Source organism: Aspergillus ochraceoroseus (genome assembly GCF_002846915.1).
Source record: "Aspergillus ochraceoroseus IBT 24754 chromosome Unknown P175scaffold_11, whole genome shotgun sequence".
Classification (NCBI taxonomy): domain Eukaryota; kingdom Fungi; phylum Ascomycota; class Eurotiomycetes; order Eurotiales; family Aspergillaceae; genus Aspergillus; species Aspergillus ochraceoroseus.
The window spans coordinates 260,791-281,434 of NW_024468486.1; the positions used below are offsets into that span (position 1 = coordinate 260,791).

Consider the following 20,644-nt stretch of genomic DNA (forward strand, 5'->3'; position numbering starts at 1 on the left):
AAGAGACATACTGTGTAGGAGTGTAAGAACACGAGGGATTGGATCTGATAGCTCTACTCCGTACTCCGTACTATAATTAGTTAACTATAGAGTAAGAGCCTGTTAGCCTCAGGCTGCTGCTAGTCCTGCTTACCTTGGCAGGTGTTACATAATCATCCACCGAATGCCCCATGTACTTTGAGAGGAGAGCACACATACACATTTTTTAAGCAATTGGATCAGAAAAAAGGGGATATTTTTTTGATTTGATCATTGACCTAATTTAGATCTAAAATCCAAAATCAAAATGTAATTACTAGAAATCTTCCCGGCGACATCAGCGGTTGTGGTGTCGATGTGGGAGTGTATTATCACACGTGACCTGAAGAATCGAGCCCTAAGCGAGCCCACCCACAACCGGCTTTCCCTTGAAAGCCTCAGTCTCGATTTCGACTTCCCGCACTGTATCCATCTTAGACCTCAACAGCCGCACACGAGACAAGATGACCAAGCGCACAAAGAGTGAGTCTTCTCTGATCATATCTATCTGCCATTAGAGCAGACACTCGAATTATCGCACAGAGCTAATGTGATTTCTAGAGGTCGGTATCACGGGTAAATATGGTACCAGGTATGCTTTTTCGATCCTCGCCTCCTAGGACCCCATTCTCGGTTGGAAGTCACCTATATTTTCGATACGAAATGAGAGAATCCCACGCCACGGCGCCTATCAGTTGCGAGCAAATTGGATGGTTTATTGACCCGATCGTTTGATAATAGATACGGTGCCTCCCTGCGTAAGCAGGTGAAGAAGATGGAAGTCTCCCAGCACGCCCGTTACGTCTGCACCTTCTGCGGAAAGAACACCGTCAAGCGCCAGGCTGTTGGTATCTGGGAGTGCAAGGGTTGCAAGAAGACCGTCGCCGGTGGTGCCTACGTTGTTTCGTAAGTGGACAACCATTCCCAGTCTGATAGGAGACAACCAGCAAACCAGGGGGGGGGGGGGGGGGGGGATAAGAAGAAAAGGCCCTACCGCAGGATTGCTAACATGGAATTTTCCACAGCACCCCCGCCGCCGCTGCCACCCGCTCCACCATCCGTCGTCTCAGGGAAATTGCGGAGGTTTAAATGTGATGATGGAATTTCAATTTTGTTCACGTTAAATTAAAAAAATGAGACAAATACAAGATCTGGGTTGTCAGGAGCGCATCCTCGTTACGGATACCCCTCTTCGGTGTTGATAGCGTCGTCTGCCTCATCGAACGCCTCTTCTACAAAATAGACCTAAATGCCACGATAATTTTCAGATCTCCAGATTCATAGCATCCGCACCTCGCAAACTGCGACTTTTTGACTTTTTTTTTTTCTTTACTTCCGTATGTGCTGGAACATGTGAGTACCACCTTGCGGAGGACTGGCATACCTTGCTAGGAACAGAGAAATTTTGTCACTAGCATTGTTGTCTAATGTCTTTTACTTTACACTAGCTGTAATTTTCCGATCATCTTTGTGTCTTATCGACTACTATTGTAAAAGACTCCGGTACCTAGGTAGGTAGATTATAATGCCAAAAGGGGAAGAGGGGGGAGGTTACCCTACGTTTCCTGCTGGTGTACTTGTCCAGAACCACCATTTCTGTCCGCCTCCAAGTGAAGAAAAAAAGAGAAATATAAAAGAAAACCCTTGACCTCCAATCTCTCACAATATTTCCAGGTAAGCGCTGGGGATACTCCGTAGACATGTTGCTGATGCTGATTTGCCTTGCGTTGGTTGCACTGGTCACGTTCCAATCCAGACTGTTTTGCGTTAGACTGAACTTTTAGGTCCACCTTCAAAAAGGCCGGCTGCTTTCTCCCCACATCACTCGACCTACTCTCTCTCTCTCTCTCTCTCTCCTTCTCCTCTTCATCTCTCTTCCCTCTCTACTCCCTCGTTCGCTGGGCCAGCTGTTCTTCATGACTCCTCTCATCTCCCCTGCACACAGCCCTGGCACTCCCCCCTCTGTTAATGTCCGACACCTGTATTGTGTGCTTAGGAGACCTTGGCGAAAGCGCCAGCGATCCTCTTGCCCTCGCCGCCGAGCCCGTGCCAAGACCTGACCTGAAATCGGAGGACAAGTCGACTGACTCTCGAATCAAGGCGGATGGCGTGGCGGATATTGAGGATCGTGGTCAAATCGCCCAGTTACTCCCCTGCGGCCATGTTTTGCACAATAATTGCCTGAAACCCTGGGTCGAACGGGCCAATAGTTGCCCCATATGCCGCCGCAACTTCAATGTCGTGGAACTGCGGGAGCGACTTGGAGGTACGTCACCTTTTTCCCCCTGGAGAAACCCCCCTGGGCTAACAGTCGTGGTCTTGACCATCATTTAGGTCCCGTGCTCTCGTCTTATCCTGTTGAAGACCGAGTCCAGATCGCAGATGTTGATCCGTCTATGGTCATTGAATATATAGCAATGGATGATAATGATTTCACCTATCAACCTTGCGCAATCTGTGGCAATGCCGATAATGAGGAGCTCCTGATGCTATGCGAGGACTGTGATGTCCCCACGCATACGTACTGTCTCGGGCTAGATAGTTTGCCGGATGACCCTTGGTACTGCTCGCGGTGTCACACCCGCCCGTCTTCGGATAGACCCTCTCGACCCCGAGCCCGCGGCGGTCACCGGACAAGAGCACGGCAGCTCAGCGTCCAGAGTAGGAATCAAATGAACTCCCTCCACTGGGCGCGGGTCTGGCAGTCGGTATGGGACCATCTGAACCTGGACCTGGACTTTCCGTTCGATGATGACCGCGCCGTTGAGCGGGCGGTACAGCAACAACGACGCGAGCAAGCCAACCAGAGAGAATTCCGTGCCTGGCAACGTCGGTTTCAGGTGGCCGAGAGACAGGGCGGTGGCCAGCGATTTCGAGACACCGCTGCTCTTCTGGACATCGAAGAACCTCGGCCATCGCGTCCGCGTGTGCCAAGGGAGCCCACTCCCGAACCGGAATCGCTTGAGGAAATGCGGGCATGGAATGCCTTCGAACGTGCTCGGGAAATCGAGAATGACCCCAGCGCAGCCAGAAAACGAAAAGAGCCCACACTCTCCCCTTCCCCTGAGCCGACTGAACCGGAACGCAAGCTGAAGCGACCGCGAACCCGCAGAGCGCAGGATTTGGCTGCCGCCGCTTGGCAAAACGGCGAGTCTTCCAGAACGGCCAGTGCGCAAGTCTCTGCTCGGATCAACGCCGAAAGCTCTGCCGAGCCAAGTTTCCTCCAGTCGCTTTTAAAGGAGGTAGAGGATGCATCCAGTCCGCAAGCCGGCCCTTCTGGCCAAGCGTCTGCTGCGCTCACTGAACACAACACGGAATACAACAACACCCCTGGACCGTCTTCTCCTTCCCTCTCGCCCGTCGCTTCAAACCAATCCTCTCCCCTCGTTTCCTCCGCAACACCGCCGCCGCATCTTCGGGGCCGGCCCATCTCCCCGATCCAACTCACATCCCCGAATCTGCTGTCCTCCTCCCCAGCCTTCTCACCCGACATCTCACCGGCTGGATCCCAAAGTGAACCGCGGGACGATTCCCCGTCGCGGCATCCACCGCGCCTCCGCCGAATCCCTCGAGCATACTCGTCCAGGCTGGCGCGGTCGACGGAAAGTTCACCGCATCGTCCGGGGCTGTCCCTTGGTGTCAAATCGGATATCCAGAAACTGGTGGGGGCGTCTTTGAAACCGTATTATCGGTCGAACGTGGTGTCCAAGGACGAGTTCACGGAGATCAACCGAAAGATCTCGCGCATGCTCTACGACCGAGTGGCCGGATTGGAGACGCTGGAAGGGCCTATGAGGGCGAGTTTAGAAAGCACGGCGCAAGACGAAGTGGAGAAGGCGATTGATGCTCTGCACCCGAGCCGGGAGCACACCCACGGCCATGTTGATGACAGTTCTTGACACGATATCGGAATGACATGTAGCATTATATTGGCGTTCTACAGCGATTTTCCAGTGGCCTTGAAAATACGGAGTCCCATCTACGGAGTAGGGTACGTAGGGACAGAATCCCGGGCTGGTACCCATGCGGATTTTTTTTATGCATCTTTTATTTATACCCCTTCACTTTCGCCGTAGCCATTAAGAAGCGAATGGGTAAGTACGAGTCGTGTGATCGATTCTCCAGCACCAACGTGGCGCTTTTATTGGCTTTACTGGGTTTAGCGATGCTACCTCCCTAATATTTCGGTCCACTCTCTCTCTCTCCTGAAAATAAGACCACCCTGAGCTTTCCGGAGAGAGACAGGATTCTCGGGATTTGCAGGTTGTGTGATCTCCCGAAGAAGCGGTGCCTGTGGACAGTCGGTTAACCGGCTCCTTATAACTTCTCTTGATGATATCATTTCCATCCTTTGCACCAGGAAATTAGTCAGGTTCGGACGGAGGTACGTTATACAATAATGGAGATATGTTCGGACGTAGGCTTCTTAGTCCCCTTTTTCGGTGGCTTTCCCTTTGGTGGATTGGAATTATAAATCCAGAGTACGGTGTGTAGAGAGATATATATATATGTGTGTGTAGTATATTAGGTAGGGTTGAATTGGGTCCATATCTTCATTTTGTATATTATCATTCGGATTTGGGTATATATCCGACCTCATGCTCCAGAATCATCTACCCACTCTTTCCTCCCGTACCACTCCGCGCGCAGAATGCCTCTCCAGCGTCGAGGGACGAGAGACCGAAAAATCAGATCGACCATCGCTAGATAGAGATCTCGAACAAGAGGCAGCCGATCTGGATGGCGCTGAAGCAGTCCAGCCCGAGAAATCCAGAGATGCCTTCCTGGTGGAATGGGATGGAGCGGACGACCCTGAAAACCCCCAGAATATGCCGCCCTGGAGGAAATGGCTCATCACCATGACCATGTCGTCCATGACCATGTGGATTACCTTCGCCAGCAGTGTCTTTTCAACGGCCACCCGTGTGACTGCGGAGGAATTCCACGTCTCGACTGAGGTCATGACCCTCGCGACCAGCTTGGTGGTTTTCGGATTCGCCGTGGGCCCTCTGATCTGGTCGCCCTTGTCGGAGCTGTATGGGCGGAAACTGCCCCTGTTCACGGGGTATGCCATGTTCGCGGTCTTTCAGATCTCCGTGGCGGTGGCTAAGAATGTCCAGACGATCATGGTGTGTCGGTTTCTGATCGGGCTCCTGGGCTGCTCGCCTCTGGCGGTGGTGGGAGGTGCCCTGGCCGACTTTTGGAATCCGGTGGATCGGGCAGTGGCCATTGCCATGTTCTCTGCTGCGACTTTTGTCGGACCTGTATTGGGTAAGTTCTCTCTCTCTCTCTCTCTCTCTCTCTTTTGGTCACCTGTGTAATCCCTTTTTAATTGTCGGGGTAGGTCCCATTATTGGAGGATTCCTCACGGATTCCGATCTTGGCTGGCGCTGGACCGCCTGGATTACCCTGATTGCCGCCAGTTCCTTCGGCACCATCGCCTGGTTTGTCGTCCCCGAAACCTATCATCCAGTGCTGTTGCAAAAGCGCGCGGCTCGACTGCGTTCCGAGACCGGGAATAACGCCTACCATGCTTTCCTCGATGACCATCGCCCCACGGCCGGGGATATCGTCCGCAAATACCTCCTGCGGCCGATCCACATGCTCTTCCTCGAGCCCATTCTGATCCTCATCACCATCTACCTGGCCCTGGTATACGGCATCCTGTACCTCTTCTTCGAGGCGTACCCGATTTCCTTCCAGGAGGTCCGGGGCTGGAAGAGCGAGGGGATCGCCGGCCTGCCCTTCCTAGGGATCATGCTGGGAGTGTTCTGCGGAATGGCCCTGATCGTGTACCAGACCAAAACACGGTTCGCTCGCCAACTGGCCAAAACCGGCCGCGTGGTGCCCGAGGAGCGTCTCATCCCCATGATGATCGCGTCGGTTCTCCTCCCCGCCGGTCTCTTCTGGTTCGGGTGGACCTCCGATAGGAACATCTCCTGGGTGGCGCAGGTGTTCGCGGGCGTGCCTATCGGATTGGGGATCCTGGTGATCTTCATGCAGGGACTCAACTACATCATAGACGTGTATCTGATGTTTGCCAACTCGGCCATTGCTGCCAACACGCTGGTCCGCAGCGGACTCGGAGGCGCGTTTCCTCTCTTTGGCGCCCAGATGTACCATCGGTTGGGGGTGAATTGGGCGTCCAGTCTGCTGGGCTTCATTACGCTGGCGATGATTCCTATCCCGATTATCTTCTTTATTTATGGCAAGAAGATCCGCGCCATGAGCAAGTTCTCCCCGAAGTTTTAATGACTTTGTCTACTTGGATAGAATAGATTTAATATTTACGGGTTCCCTACGTTATTTATGACCGGACTTTGATGAATTAGAGAAATGAGATGGCATGATATTATATTCTAGATTCTAGATTCTATATTCTAATTTATAGTATGGGGTTCATTGTATACCATCGTGACTCTCCAGTCAAGCCATCTTCTTCCCACCGTATCTTCAAACTTTAGTACAGTAATTCTCCCTTAGTCTAATACAAGTTACTAGAAGAACACTAAAATACATCTAGCGGTTTACAAGGAAAATCCTTCTTGAAGTTTTAATTCTATATAGAAAAGCACGCGAACGCGTCGGTGAAGGCGGTCAAAGCCAGATTTTCCCGTTTGGGGTGAAGTTGATGTTGATTTATTTGATCTCTCTCTCTCTCCATCCATCTTTCTCCTTCTCCTTCCTCCATCTCTTCCTCTTCCCGTCGACTCTTCTATTTTCTTTTCCTTTCCCTTCCTACAGTTCCGTTCAAATCTAATACCCCCCACGTATGGTGCATTAAACCGTTGTTTTGTTCCCCCCCCCGTCCACGATGCCTGCGCGCACCCGTCAAGGTCCCTCCGTCGCCACAGAGGTCGTGGAGTCGGAAGACCCCTCGCCAGGTCTTCGCTGTCTGAAATTCAATGAACCGCTTTCCTGGCGGGTTGGACGCTCCGCCATTCCCATTGCGGATCTGTTGCTGCGTCTGCAGACCCTGGCACAGGAACTGCGCAAGTTCGAACAGGAGGAGGTTGAGAAAGATTCCCTCCGCAAGGTCTCCCAGGAACTTGCTACCGCTCATTTACTCGGCCATAAGGATAAAGGCGTTCGGGCTTGGACCACATGTTGTATTGTTGATGTCTTGCGCCTGTGTGCGCCCGACGCGCCTTTTACCGCGAATCAACTCAAGGTGCGATTCTCTCTCTCTTGCCCCCCCCCCCCCTCTTACCCCGCCTGATGTCGGGAATTGACTACGACGGGACTGACACATCTATCCCTGTCGTTTCTAGGACATCTTTACCTGTATCGTCACCTCGATTATCCCCGCATTGGGAGACCCGTCCAATCCCTACAACGCTCAGCATATCTACGTCCTAAACTCGCTGGCGGAGGTCAAGAGTGTCGTCCTCTTGACCGACTTAGATCACCCAGACATCTTGATCGTCCCCCTCTTTACAAGCTGCTTTGATATCGTGGCTGGTTCCGCAAAAGCCTCGACCGGGGAGCCAGTCGCCAAGAATGTCGAATATGATATGACCCGTCTGCTGGTGACGGTGATTGATGAATCGCCCGTCCTCGCCCCTGAAGTGGTCGATGTCATCGTGGCCCAGTTTTTACGCATTGACCCTCGCGTCCTCCTCGAAACCCCCCGGAAGAAAGGGAAACGACCCGATGCGCCGCTGGACGACAAACAGGATACCCTTCTTCTGAAAGACTATCCGGCGGCTTACAATATGGCGAAAGCCATTTGCCAAGCTTGCCCGGAGCGCATGACGAGCCACATCAGTCAATATTTTAACAATGTCATTATTGATGCCTCCGCCGCCGGCACCGAGACGAACGGCCCCAAGAATTCAAACGCACGCAAGCCGCCGCTCAATCTCGATGACTCCGACGGGGAAGGAGAAGATATCAAGGAATTGACCAAAGCACATCGCCTGATTCGAGAGCTCTGGAGGGCATGCCCCGACGTACTGCAGAATGTCGTCCCCCAATTGGAAGCCGAGCTGTCTGCCGAATCGATGGCCTTGCGCTTGCTCGCCACCCAGACCATCGGTGACCTTACATCTGGGACCGGGGTGGCTGGACCACCCCCGCCGCCTCCCATGGACCCGGCTGCCTATCCGCAAGTGACCTTGGCAGAATATGCCCAGTCGATTCCACAACCGAACGTGCTCCTCATGCCCTTTGCCCCCAAACCGTTCGCCCAAACCCACAGTTCCGCGTATGAAAGCTTTTTAAGCCGCCGCCTGGATAAATCAGCCTCGGTCCGAGCAGCATGGGCCACTGCGGTTGGGAGAATCATCCTCACGTCGGCCGGTGGGTCGGGCTTCAGCGAGAGTGAGGAGCAGACCCTGATCCAGCACCTTGCCTCCATGCTCAGGGATGCGGATGACAAGGTCCGTGTGGCCGCGGTGGATGCGGTTGGCACCTTCGGTCTGTCTCACATCGTGAACAAGCTCGGAGTGAGCGGGGGCTTCGCCACGCCGGACTCACTCCTGGCCATTCTGGCTGAGAGAGTCAAGGATCGAAAGCCCCAGGTGCGCGAGCACGCAATGAAGACTCTGGCTCGGGTGTGGGCCGTGGCTTCCGGGGAGATTGAGACGGACAATGCATTAGTGGCCACCCTGCTCAAGGACGGGCCTTCCAAGATATTTGACGCCTTTTACACTAATGACCTAGATATCCACGTCTGTATCGATCGGGTGCTCTTTGAGATCCTGCTTCCGCTCCACTATCCCCCGACTAAACCCAAGCTATCCCGAGCCGGTTCCAGTCAGTCCCAGAAGTTGAAAGAGTCGCAAGCCTCTGAACCAGAAAATGACACGGATGTGGACAAAGTTCGTGTTCGTCGCATTCTCACCCTGCTCCGCGGCCTGGACGAGAAGGCGAAAAAGGTCTTCTTTGCAATGCAGGCGCGCCAGATCTCGATGAGGACCGCCGTTACGATCTATCTACAGGCCTGCGAGGACTACAATGTAAGTAAACAACCGGGGGAAGGATTTGTGGAGTATCTATCCGGATACCTCTCTAACTCGTCAATGCAGGGCGGCGTGATGAACCACAACAAAGATCAAATCAAGGCGCAACTCACCAAAGTCATTGATACCCTGTCCAAGACCTTCCCTGATCCGTCGCGGACCTCGGCAGATTTGTGGAAATTCGCCAAAACCCATGATCGACGAAGCTACCAGCTTATCCGTTTTGCCATGGCTGCAGTCAGCGACTATCGCACCGTCATCAAGGCGATGAAAGAGCTGGCAAGGAGGGTCCAATCCAGCAACAACGCCACCATGCTCCATGAGACCCTGACTCCTTTGCTGTATCGGTGCAGCTCCCTGATCTTCAACCGCAGCCACATCCCCGCCATTATGAGTCTGTCCCGGTCAGATGAGAACGGCCTGGCTACCCCGGCCCATGAGATGCTGCGTGAGATCTCGTCTCGTAACCCGGAGGTTCTGGAAGCCCAGGTACAAGAGATTTGCCGAGATCTGGAAGCGCAGGCGCCCAAGGCCTCCGCGATTAGCGCTGCGGGCACCGAAGAGATCCTCAAGGCCTGCTCCGGCTTTGCCAAGAAACTTCCCTCTAAGTTGCCCAAGGACCGCAAATTCTTCGAAGCCCTCGTCGACTATGCCCTCAACAGTCCGGCCCCGCGGGCGGCCAAGCATGCCGTGTTGATCCTGATGGCCGTGGCGGACAAGAAGGAGATGTACGCTAAGGACCTGGTCCAGAAATGTGTTTCCAAATGGACCTACGGTTCCAACCGATTCCTGACGCAGCTCGCGACGCTGTCGCAGCTTAATCTCTTGGCCCCCCGCGAAGCCGACGAGGAAAGCGACGCCATTATCCAGATTTCCGTCAATCAAATCCTGCTCACCAATCGAACACCACAGCCGAATGCCGACTACTCCTGGTCGGATCACGTGGACGACGAAACCGCAGCGAAAGAATGGGCTCTGAAGATCATTGCCAATCGCCTTCGTGCTAAAGATGGCGCGGACAGCGACGATGACTTTCGGGCGCATGCGCAACCGGTGTATGATACTTTGAATAAACTCATCGTCAATTCCGGCGAGCTCTCGAAAAAAAAGGATACCCCACCGGCACAGAAATCGCGGCTGCGACTTCTTGCCGCCCTGTCATTATTGAAACTCTGTGCTTCGCACCACTCGCTGTGTGACCAACTCCTGACCCCCAAGGACTTTAACTCGATCGCCCTGGTGGCCCAAGATCCAATTCCTGAGGTCAGAAGTAGATTTATCAACCAGCTCAAGAAGAAGCTGGTGCAGAACACGCGTCTGGGCCATCGCTGGTACACCATTCCATTTTTGCTGGCCTTCGAGCCTCAAGTTGGCTTGAAAGATAGCACTCTCACCTGGCTGCGATCCCGTGCTGCATTCTTCTCCCAACAATCTAGCGGGAAGAAGGGAGATAAGCAGACCGTCATGGAGTCTCTCCTCTCGCGTCTGCTCTCCCTGCTCGCCTATCATCCTGACTACCCCCCCACCGATCTCGATGAATCGACCCGGGTAGCAGATCTGACCGATTTCGCACGATACATAGTTTTCTACCTGTCCGCTGTGGGCAACGAGCACAATCTTTCTCTAATCTTCCATATCGCACAACGGGTCAAGCAGACCCGCGACGGCATTACCAAAACGGACGAGATGACCACTCGTCTCCACACACTCTCAGACCTCGCGCAAGCGACCATCCGTCGCTTCGCCGACGTTTACTCGCAGCAGCGCAGGTTTGGTGGGGGAGCGGGCGGCGTCAATATTCTCCAGACATATCCTGGTAAGATGGGTGTGCCGAGCTCCATTTTTGCCCCAATGGGCAGCCACCGGGAGGCTCAGGAAGCCGCCGAGAAGAACTTCCTCCCTGAAGATGCGGAGGATCTCCTGGATCGTGTTGTCCGATCGGCCATGCGGTCGTCTAAGAGTGGCGGCTCCGCCGCCCAGGGCGCGACGAAGAAGAGGAAACCCGATACTCACGAGACCAGCCGTGCGGCCAGCGCAACCAAGAAAGCTAGAAAGGAGGAAAACCCCACGAGGCGACGTAAATCGAGCTCCTCGACTGTAGCTTCGAGAACTCCCAAGCGCCAGACGAAGAAGAATGAAGACGACTGGCTGTCTGATGGAGAAGGCACTGCTGGCGTTGACACTTCTGCGCGAAGACGTAGCAGCCGCGGTACTTCGCGACGAGTCAGCTATGCCGATCGGGACAGCGACGAAGATGATATGGAAATGGATGAGTGGGACCAAGACCAGGGCGAGGGCGAGGGCGACGACCAGGACGACGAAGACCAAAACCAAGAAGAAGACCAAGATCAAGCGGCTGGTGAAGAAGGTTCTGATGAGAGCGAACTGAGCGAACCGGATAGTGATATGCTCGATGAAAACAACGACGACCCTCAATCCGATAACGATAACAACGAAGAGCAAACCGGAGAACCCTCCGACGCAGAGCCTTCACCATCACCACCATCACCACCACCGCCGCCGCCGCCGACGAGAGCCAAGGGCAAACGAACCGAAAAGCCATCAGCAGCAAGTACCACCACCACCACTACTACTCTTCCAACTCGACGATCCTCCCGACGGGGTTAATACGACTCGCCTCGTTTACCACCCACTCCCTCCTCTCTCCCTCCTCTCTCCCTCCTCTCTCCCCTTTCTTCCCTAGGCAACTTCCCCTCCCCTCAAAAAGGCCAACCCGCACGTGTGTATGTTTATGTAGATGCAGACGTGGATGTGTGTGTGGATATCATTGTTGTTGACTGACTGACTGAATTGAATTGAATTGAAAGCCGATTTATTCATATGTATCTATCTACCCTATCATATCCCTGTGGATTTAAAACGTTATGTTATGTTATGTATGAGCTTATTCAGTTTCTTTTCTCCTTGATGGAATGAATGTGTTTTTTTTTCTTCTCTCTATTCTATTCTATCCTATCCTATCCTATACCATACCATACTACTATATTTATTATTCCCTTTGTCTTCTTCTTCTTCTTCTTCTTCTTCTTCTTTCTTTTCCACTATTCTATGCTAATGCTATACTATATAGTAACTATACAGTAAGTAATAAGTAGGTAGTAAGAATAAGTAGAACCAACTAGTTACTCAGTGGTAGTAGACAGATAAATGATCAAGTCTACTTACTGCCCATAAATAAATTAACTACCGTCCCATGTATGTATGCATAATGCCAAAACTAGACACAGACAGACAAAAATACAGCATTGAATTTATCATTCCCAGTGATTTTTTTTTAAAAATAAATAACTAAACATTGAGCCTAGTATTGTATTTACGCCGGCCATGGTACCAATAAACACAAGGTCATAGCACAGGTCAAGAGACAGCTAGATGAAAGAGATTCAATGCACAAAGAAAATAGTACTGGAGTATTCGGCAGTATTTAATAAAACACAGACAAGGCCTGTGGATCAGACCATCGCTCAATCATTCATATACACCAAAACCAAAACCAAACCAGAAGAAAAGGAGGAAGAAGAAGAAGAAGAAGAAGAAGAAGAAAAGGGGTCCGTTATCAAGGGTGCTCTTATACAAGGCTTGCAAAAACAGGGTTCTTGGGGGTGGAATTCTTTCGAGGGAAATGAGAGATGGATATGGAAAGGGAGTATACATTAATGCAAGCTAAAGAGAACAGGAAAAAGGAACAGGAACTCCAGGGTTCTCTATCATTCATTCGTTACGAAGATGGGTTGCCTCCCGCGGCGGCAGCGGCGGCGGCTTTGGTGATCCGGTCCTCCACACGCTCTTTGTGTTGCCGGTTGCGTAGATGGACCTCAAAGTTATCCACTGTCGTACCTGGACCTGGCGTGTATAACTTTCCCGGGCAATCGTGGCACCGGATACGAGGAAGGTAAAGATATTTGAGCTTGTGTCCCGGTTGACTGTTGGCGTTGGCCACAGGAAGCATGGTTTCGGTATCGACCGCTGTATAGCGCATCACTCCTTCGAAAGAATCATTGGGATAAGAGCGTTTGAGCCGAGCAAGTCCTGCTACAAGCCAGCTTGGAGGGGATGGCTAATTAAAGTCAGTATAGGGTTCGTTCAATCGACAAGAGAATTCTTTTTTTTTTTTCAAGGAAACGTACCCCAGGGACACCTGGTTGAGGGGGGTTAGGGGCTTCTATGGCTCCAAGGTGATGAGCTGGGCCCGTTCGGCCTGAGCCTGATAGTCGAGCTTGTGGGTGCGATGGGGTTGCGGCAGAGCTTGGAGTTGGTGTTCGAAGCTGTGGTGTGCTTTGTTGGGATGAAGGCTGAGTTGCTGGTGTAGAACTAACGACGGCTGGATTCGGCTTTAGACTACCGGTAAGGACTTGGCGCAACTTCTCCTTGGGGATTTTGAGGGTCACAACCAGTTTGTCTTGCTCTTCCGGTGTCTCCTCGCGATATATTTGCCTGCGAACAGAGGCCCTAGGCTCATGATGGGGTTCCGGTGTTGCCGACTGACCCAGGTTCGCCCGCAGAGCCGCATGCGCAGCAGTAGCCGCCCCACGCATACCTCTCGTGCGGGCAGTACCTTGGGCAAGATGTGGTCCAATAGCGGGAGACCCGACCAACGAAGATTCATCGCTATCTGATTCCTCCGACTCATCCCCTCCATCTCTCAATCCAACCGCAGCACGTCGATGGCGACTTGAACCGGACCGCTTGAACACGTTACTCTCTTCCATGGACGATGCGGTATTAGGAATAACAGACGAGACAAGCAATGTTCGAATAGTGCGCTGGCGGTCTTTGAGGTCAGGCAACGCTGGTCCACCCCGACGGTTGACAGACCGTTTTTGTCGCCGTTGATCTCTCGATATAGATACCTCGGTTCGCTCCAGCTCTGCTTCGTTAAGTTCATACAAGTAAGGTGTAAATTCCTTAGCGGCTTGGAAGGGTCTGAAGGAGGAGGTGAGGGGAGTAGGCAAGAATGCCGTTTTGAGGTCAGGGTCATCAACAGGACGTCCGTCAAACGGATGTGAGAGGATGTAGAGGGATTTAGTAAACAGCTGTGATTGTTCACGAATCGAATGGGCGATCGCCGTTGTGAATTCACCCGAAAGAGAGAGGTCTTGAGTCATGTGCGCGGCGAATTCTTCGGGGCTGTTATGGGGATCATTGATGTCCCACTCGAATTGATCGATTAATGTATTCTGGCCAATGGTAATGTTGAGTTTAACCAATATGCGCATTTCGTCATTCTTATAGGCAGTGTATGGGAGGTGAGGATCTAGCGGCTGTTCTTCCATATGGATTTGGGGGTAGTAGTCACACAGCTGCTCTTGGATGCTCTGCGTAATCATTCTCACCAGGGGAGCACAGGACTCGAGCGGAAGTCCAAAATCTTCCACGAGTTTCTCCGCAAATAGTTCCGGGGAAACGACACGGTCATGCAGGTTCCATGTGAAGGTATCTCGGATTTTGATCTTCTCCCAGTCGACATCTAGCCTGATGGGAACCAGGTCCTCGATCTGCTCGTTCTGAGTCTTCAGGTCCTTTCGCGAGACACGCAGCTCACGAGTTCTGCGATTTCCAGGGCGACGCCGATTTGCGGGATATAGCAATTGTGGGTGTTGATTGCGCAGGTCGGTTCGTGCATTACCAAAGCCTTCATAGCCAGCACCGTAGAGGGCGCCAGGGTTCATATGGTTCTCGCGTCGTAGGGTTAGATAGTAATCGCGCTCCGCACGCTTCTCTTGCTGGAGCTCCTGGCTCGGATTGTGCCATGCAGTCAAAGCGGAATGTCGGAATTCGCGATTCACATATTCCTCCAATAAGATCTTCTCTGTTGGGGTCTCGCGCACGCGCACAGGGAGAGCTTCACCGGGAGACGATGGTTGGATCAGGGCTCCATCTCGCGATCGTTTTTTACTCGAAGCCATTCCATTGGTGCTGCCCGGCTGGGAGCTCGGCGATGGATTGCCGTTTGACGCGTCATGGCTCGCCTCGGGGAGGGTCGACACGCCCGAGGCCGCTAGAACAGCCTTCGCATTCTGCTTTCCTTCCGCGATCGCATCGGATCCATTCGTTCCTTGGTCTGCCAGATGCCCAGAAGCGGCATCAGGGTTAAAATCCACGACGGCGTTCAACATTCCAGGGCCATTTTGAATCCCGTCCGGCTGGGCGTCGGTTGTGCCAGGCTGCGACAGCTCGGGCAATGGCATTGTCGGGGGAAGAAGAGACAGGGTTCACAGCAAGATGGTGCCTGTTTTTCCCACTGCGACGGGTCAGGTGTCACTTGCACAAAGGGGGTCAAGGATAATAAGCGACGAGGGAGGGTAGTAGGGAGCTATCACGGCAGCATCCTTTGGCGGAAGGAGACCCGAAACTGGAACGGAGCAGGTTAGCCTAGCCGCAAACTTGCCTGTGCCGGGGAATCTGTATCGCAAAAGGGACGCGACAGCGCACCAAGGGAAGGTAGCGGTGCGTCGCCAGCCAAAGCAATAAAGACATGCCGCAAATCCGCCTCAGGAAGGATGCAAAGCGTGTAGTTTAGGGGGGAAGGTAGCTTAACGCCAGGACCGGGAGTCGGTCGGGAAAGCAGGAAAGCCACGTAGAGACACACCAGAGGCAAGAAAGACGGCAGAGAGGGGGAACATACCAAGCAAAGGGGGGGGGGGGGAGGATCAAGGGCAAAATAAGCACGAGACGGGGAGCAAATAAAATAATAATAGTACTAACCACGAACGATAATATCGGAGGCTCAGAGCAGAAAGGGTCCCAGGGCCAAACGACGCGCTGGATGGGTCTGGCGTGCCGGTCTGGGTCTTTTTTTTTTCTTGCAAGAGAGAAACAGCGCCCGGAAGAGAACGGCTAATCAGCTGACGGCGCACCGGGGAACGTATCACCGCGCGTGTCTGGAGAGTGTCGTTGCCAGCCCGTCCACTGGATCGAACTTGGAGTCGAATTTAATTTTTCAAGTTGTTTCCCGCCTGTGTGGAGGGATTGGTGGGGGTTTGCCTAATCCTGTCTCGCTTCCTTTTGTGAGGGCGTCGGGGAGAGGGGAGAGGGAGATAAAAGAGAAAGAGGAGGATGAAAAGGAGGGAAGAGAGAGAGAGAGAGAGAGAGAGAGAGAAGGCCGAAGCTGGGCCAGACAGACACTGGCTGGACAGAACGCCTGTTACAAGTGGTTTCCGCATAGGAGGGCAGAGGGGAGCAAAGGAAGGGGGACAAAGGAGTGGTCAGGGAAGGAAGCAAGCAGCATGAGAGGTTATGATCCTCATCAGAGACCTTCAAGAGCCTTTCTGGGACTCGGTGATGCCATCAAACGCCCTCTTTTTGCTCCTGTTCTTCTCATCAGATGTTGCACTCCTTACCACTGTGACTGTATGGACTCTGTAAAACCGTATTATATCCAGGTAGGATCAGTGAATTCAGTAGGCACTATTCCTGATTAAATGATCATGTGATTGACGCTACACCGGAAATAGTAATAAAATACCGCACTAGGCTGGATCAAAGGCCTTGGCGTGACAGAACCCTCTCGTGTGGTAAAGCACCAAACATACCTGACTTTGTATGGCAGATGGAATCGTCTACGCATAAGGGGAAGATTCCGATCACGGTGGTCATTACTTGACGTTGGCTGACACTAGACTGTTGGCCATAAATAGGCGCCTCAACTACGCAACATTGCATCAACCACTACCGCCCGATGGTCCGAGTTATATACGCCATCGTCAAATCGATTCGCCAGCACGGCATATCCCTCCATATCCCACGACTGATCCTGGCCCTCTGTGGTCACATATTTGGCTCTTGGCCCTAGGAGAATGTAGTCAATGCGGCCGGGTTCTAATCCCTCGTACCCAAAGCCAGACCAAGTCGTCTCGTTACCGTGGTGCTTACTGGAATTCACTAGCTTTGCAGAGTCGAGCAGTGGGGAATCGGTCGACGTCAACACAGTGTAGGCCTCCTGATCTTCTTGGCTGTTCAAGTCCCCCGAAAGGAATACCCCGGATAGAATCCGACCAAACCGCCCATTTTGGTACTCGTGGATTTTACGAAGGATAATGTGAGCGGCTTCAAAACCTGGAGTGAGACCCTTGGTCGTCGAGGTGAGTGTTCATCGCAAGAACGGTTTGGCGGCTGATATTATGAGTGAAAACGCCAATCGTCACGATCCGGATCGATGCGGCATCCCAGCTTTTGGACGGGATAGTAGGGGTCTCGGAAAGCCAGACGGTCTCCCATTGTCGGAGCTTCCACACGGAGGGGCGATAGAAAATAGGCGAGTACTCCCCGGCGTGTTTCCCATCGTCACGACCAACACCGATGTAGGCCCAGTTTGGGGGCCCTGGTTTCGCAGTTGACGCGCAGGAGTGATGCGCGTTAAGACTGAAGATCACATCTTCGAGTTGATTATGAAGGACTTCTTGTAGACAGATGAAAGCATCCTGGTTGTGAGTATTGTAGAGGAGCTCGTTGAGAAGCCCTGGGGCTCTTTCCTCCCAAGGTCGCTCACCTTGGAATGGAGAGGTAGTGGCATACCGGATGTTATGCGTCAAAATGCGCAGGGGAATGCCTTGGGAACTTGCCTTCATCTTTAGAAGAGATGGCTGATTTGAACCTACCCATCCACTCAGCTCATCCAAGATGGTCGAAATGAATTAGGTACCTAGGTAGTTGACAAGAAGAGGGACTCGGGAAGTAAGGAGAAGCTGCCTTAGCTTAGGCAAGCGCGTGATTGGGCAAGACAAGGCATTCACATCCATGTGGCCTGAAATACTGCTGTACAACATTGTGTCTCTCAACATTATCTAGTAGTAATTCGTAATACTACAGAGTCAGAGATTCAGAGTGGTAGAGTGCAGTAGTTATATATTTAAACACACAACCATACAGAGAAGCTACCTAGTTATGTAGCGAAACCAAGGCACTCTCGCTGAAGCCATCCTTCAATTTATAGACATAGTTAATGAGGCGACAGCATCAGATGCAAATTCCGTAATAACAAGGGCTATATCTCGAGCCTTTATTTGTTTTGTTGTGGTGGCTGGTCCACAGAATACATGAACCCACGCTCTCTATTCTGAAAAAAAAAACTCCTACCTCCACCATACTTCGATTCTTTCGGTGTCTGCGTCTGGGGGGTTGGAAGTTTAGACCGGATTATGCAGTCCATGAAGATCTTAAATGATAGGGGAATCAAAAGAGTTGTTGTGGTGCAAAGTAAACCATTCGCGTTATCGGACTATATATATACCGCTAAAACACAGGAGACATGCTTTATACGGAGTACTTACAAAAAGACCATCCTAGATAGCAGCAGGCAGTATGGAATGACAATGCGCATCTCTTGGCTCGATTCCCAATACGAGGCCTTTCGGGTGATGAGTGAGATTCAGGGAAATCTCATGACATCCCGTACGCGTCTTGCTGGGGGCGGGATATGCTCTGATGCAGGTCAGCTTTTAGTAAGGATGTCTATCACGTACGTTCAAATACGGACCATGGTTCCCTATAATGTGGTATTCTGGATTTAGCAATGGAACTGAAGCTTCCACTTTCCACTCTCATGATCAAAAGAGACCTTGCGTAGAGAATCATGATATACATCGTTGGATGACTTGGGCCCTTTAAATAGCGTAGAAACAATATAATCTGCAGCGCAGAGGATTCACTCAAGATCTCTCGATGGCCCACTCTGTTTGTATCCGAACCTCCCCAGGCTCTGGTGGGAGGTTAATCTGTATGTTAGGCATCGGCTCATTTTTGTGGCAGGACCATGTAGATATAGTTTCCCCCGTAGTCGCTTCAGCCGTATAAGTCGCCCCACGAGAGCTGGAATATTGGAAAGAATCTGGCATCTCTAACCCTTGAGATGGTGCATTTCTTTCCGGCTCCTTTTCAGGAAAAAATCGATCAAAAATTGGCCCTAGCATGAGGGCGTTAAAAACGATCATCGCAACTACCCATTCGACTGCGGTCCAGAGAAAAACCATCTTGGCTGTTTGATTAAATATAGTGAAATCGGTATGTAGAATGGTCGTCGTGCGAAGGATACTGCTGGCGATGCCACTGATGGCCATGTTTTGATCAGCTTTTGCATATCGACACGCCAAGTGAGAAACGTACAAAGTACCCAAAGCTAGAATGCTTATATTTGCCAGCATTCTTGGTCTGCTCATTTGTACGTTTCGAGACATTAATATTAGCGTAACGGCCATGGCAACATTTGAAGCTATGTCAAGAATCCCGATGGCTAAAGATGCAGCATGGCGGTTAATACAATGCCCACCCGAGCTCTCCAAGTTCCAGTTGTATGCCAAAGGTTGGCAGCCAGAAATCCCTCCTATAATCGCCATAGCACACCAACAGAAACAGGTGGCCATAAAGAGTCGGCTAACTAGTCGAAGAGTACTCGACTTGCGAAAAGAATGGATTTGGAAACAAACACATATAATGCTAAATTTGGCGGCGCCAATCCCAACGCCGAATGCAAGTTGTGTATAGAAGAATCCCTATGACTAGTATTAATAAGGGATTTGGATCGGATATCAGTTGGTCAATTGCCTTTAGTGTAAACGTGCGCCTCCAACTCGAGGTCTCAGAAATGGGGTATCCAACATGCCCAATCGTCAAAACTGTAGGGTGTATTAGAGCCAGAAGATGGAATGAAAAGGAAACGGCAGCAGGACTCAAAAAGGATACCAGCGCATATGAGTAGAAAAGCAACTGCTCCGATATCTGTCAGTATCCTCCATACAAAGCTCACTATCAAGCATCGGTTGAACCTACCAGGGAGACTAATGACATAAAGTCTGCAGCATTAAACGCCTGCTTCCTGATCCTCGATGCCCATAGCCGAAGTCCTGCCATTATAGACACTATAAAAAGGCATATGGATAATGTGACAGCTAAATCTATTCCGTCTCCCGAGATTTTTGTCCTTTTTTGTAAAGAACCTCTGATGGGGGCCATGATAGCCGGGTCGCTATGAAGCAGCCAGAGAACCTGGATCGATACCTGGAAACGATGAGGCATCCAAAAAAGATGTTCGCGACACGGCCTCGGTGCGGCCATTCACTCTACAACAAAAGTATCTGCTGTGTAAATCTCACGCTCTATTTATCGGCATGGATGGACAGCAGAACTCTCACCCTCAAGTAAGCGCCAAAAGTTTAATTTCCGTGTTCTGAAACTCTGCAGGTCAGCTACGACTCCAGTAAAGATTACATGATGCATGAACAAACGGCTGGCGCTGGATCCAAGGGCATATTGGTTAATCCAAGTAAATCCACTTGGGAGCTGATCCCATTTCACCAGAATGGGATCCGGTGGATTTGCCTGAAAGAGGAATATTGCTTCTGCTGCGTCGGAAAGCCGCACCACTCATGGGCGTTTACTGCAAGCTTGCTGCCCGATGATAGGGAAACAAATGACTTCCTTGGGTTTACGACGACGTCTACGGAGTCCATACAGAATCAAACCCTCTGATGAGACCTGGGGCTTTTTGCTTTGGGCATATTTGTGGCAAACGGGATATGCTTGATGATTAGTCGTCAAGGGCTAAAAAGGATAGGTATCGACGGGGTCCATTTCTTACTCTTGACGATCGTCTCCATGTCCTGGAGAAGGCAACAGGCAACGCAGAAGGAATGAAGTCAATCTTGCCC

The 20,644-nt window shown here is 51.6% G+C and overlaps 6 protein-coding genes across 6 annotated transcripts; 3 read left to right on the forward strand and 3 right to left on the reverse strand.

Annotated features, from left to right (window-relative positions):
* Positions 1-444: 444 nt before the first annotated feature.
* Positions 445-3,917, forward strand: P175DRAFT_0519294 (putative PHD and RING finger domain protein; the record flags this gene model as incomplete). The annotated part of the gene is made up of 5 exons (XM_040899096.1): positions 445-501; positions 580-610; positions 760-924; positions 2,031-2,284; positions 2,353-3,917. Exons 1-5 carry the CDS (start codon positions 483-485, stop codon positions 3,915-3,917), a joined length of 2,034 nt encoding a protein of 677 aa, XP_040748632.1. The 5' UTR covers positions 445-482.
* Positions 3,918-4,616: 699 nt separating this feature from the next.
* Positions 4,617-6,270, forward strand: P175DRAFT_0446632 (MFS transporter; the record flags this gene model as incomplete). The annotated part of the gene is made up of 2 exons (XM_040894356.1): positions 4,617-5,289; positions 5,363-6,270. 2 exons carry the CDS (start codon positions 4,617-4,619, stop codon positions 6,268-6,270), a joined length of 1,581 nt encoding a protein of 526 aa, XP_040748633.1.
* Positions 6,271-6,698: 428 nt separating this feature from the next.
* Positions 6,699-12,055, forward strand: P175DRAFT_0467004 (sister chromatid cohesion factor PDS5). The gene is made up of 3 exons (XM_040894927.1): positions 6,699-7,189; positions 7,290-8,978; positions 9,048-12,055. The coding sequence occupies exons 1-3, from the start codon at positions 6,833-6,835 to the stop codon at positions 11,607-11,609; spliced, it is 4,608 nt and encodes a 1,535-aa protein (XP_040748634.1). The 5' UTR covers positions 6,699-6,832; the 3' UTR covers positions 11,610-12,055.
* A 665-nt stretch (positions 12,056-12,720) lies between these two features.
* On the reverse strand, positions 12,721-15,190 carry P175DRAFT_0512398 (SWI/SNF chromatin-remodeling complex subunit SNF5; the record flags this gene model as incomplete). The annotated part of the gene is made up of 4 exons (XM_040898669.1): positions 12,721-13,059; positions 13,130-13,294; positions 13,319-14,933; positions 14,958-15,190. The coding sequence occupies 4 exons, from the start codon at positions 15,188-15,190 to the stop codon at positions 12,721-12,723; spliced, it is 2,352 nt and encodes a 783-aa protein (XP_040748635.1).
* Positions 15,191-16,644: 1,454 nt separating this feature from the next.
* On the reverse strand, positions 16,645-17,569 carry P175DRAFT_0512399 (endonuclease/exonuclease/phosphatase family protein; the record flags this gene model as incomplete). The annotated part of the gene is made up of 2 exons (XM_040898670.1): positions 16,645-17,070; positions 17,105-17,569. 2 exons carry the CDS (start codon positions 17,567-17,569, stop codon positions 16,645-16,647), a joined length of 891 nt encoding a protein of 296 aa, XP_040748636.1.
* Positions 17,570-18,580: 1,011 nt separating this feature from the next.
* Positions 18,581-20,141, reverse strand: P175DRAFT_0103726 (uncharacterized protein). Its single transcript, XM_040892330.1, has 5 exons — positions 20,129-20,141; positions 19,767-20,056; positions 19,667-19,703; positions 19,542-19,612; positions 18,581-19,489 (listed from the first exon to the last, which is right to left on the reverse strand). Exons 2-5 carry the CDS (start codon positions 20,049-20,051, stop codon positions 18,650-18,652), a joined length of 1,233 nt encoding a protein of 410 aa, XP_040748637.1. The 5' UTR covers positions 20,052-20,056; positions 20,129-20,141; the 3' UTR covers positions 18,581-18,649.
* Between the last annotated feature and the right edge of the window lie 503 nt (positions 20,142-20,644).

Excerpts from the sequence above, each read along its gene's own strand:
- P175DRAFT_0467004 (XM_040894927.1), top strand. The coding sequence starts at position 6,833 with ATGCCTGCGCGCACCCGTCAAGGTCCCTCCGTCGCCACAGAGGTCGTG. Across the intron at positions 7,190-7,289 it reads TTACCGCGAATCAACTCAAG|GACATCTTTACCTGTATCGT; the intron begins GTGCGATTCTCT and ends TGTCGTTTCTAG. Across the intron at positions 8,979-9,047 it reads AGGCCTGCGAGGACTACAAT|GGCGGCGTGATGAACCACAA; the intron begins GTAAGTAAACAA and ends TCGTCAATGCAG.
- P175DRAFT_0103726 (XM_040892330.1), bottom strand. The coding sequence starts at position 20,051 with ATGGCCGCACCGAGGCCGTGTCGCGAACATCTTTTTTGGATGCCTCAT. Across the intron at positions 19,704-19,766 it reads TTATGTCATTAGTCTCCCTG|TTGCTTTTCTACTCATATGC; the intron begins GTAGGTTCAACC and ends ATATCGGAGCAG. Across the intron at positions 19,490-19,541 it reads GGCGCACGTTTACACTAAAG|GGATTCTTCTATACACAACT; the intron begins GCAATTGACCAA and ends TACTAGTCATAG.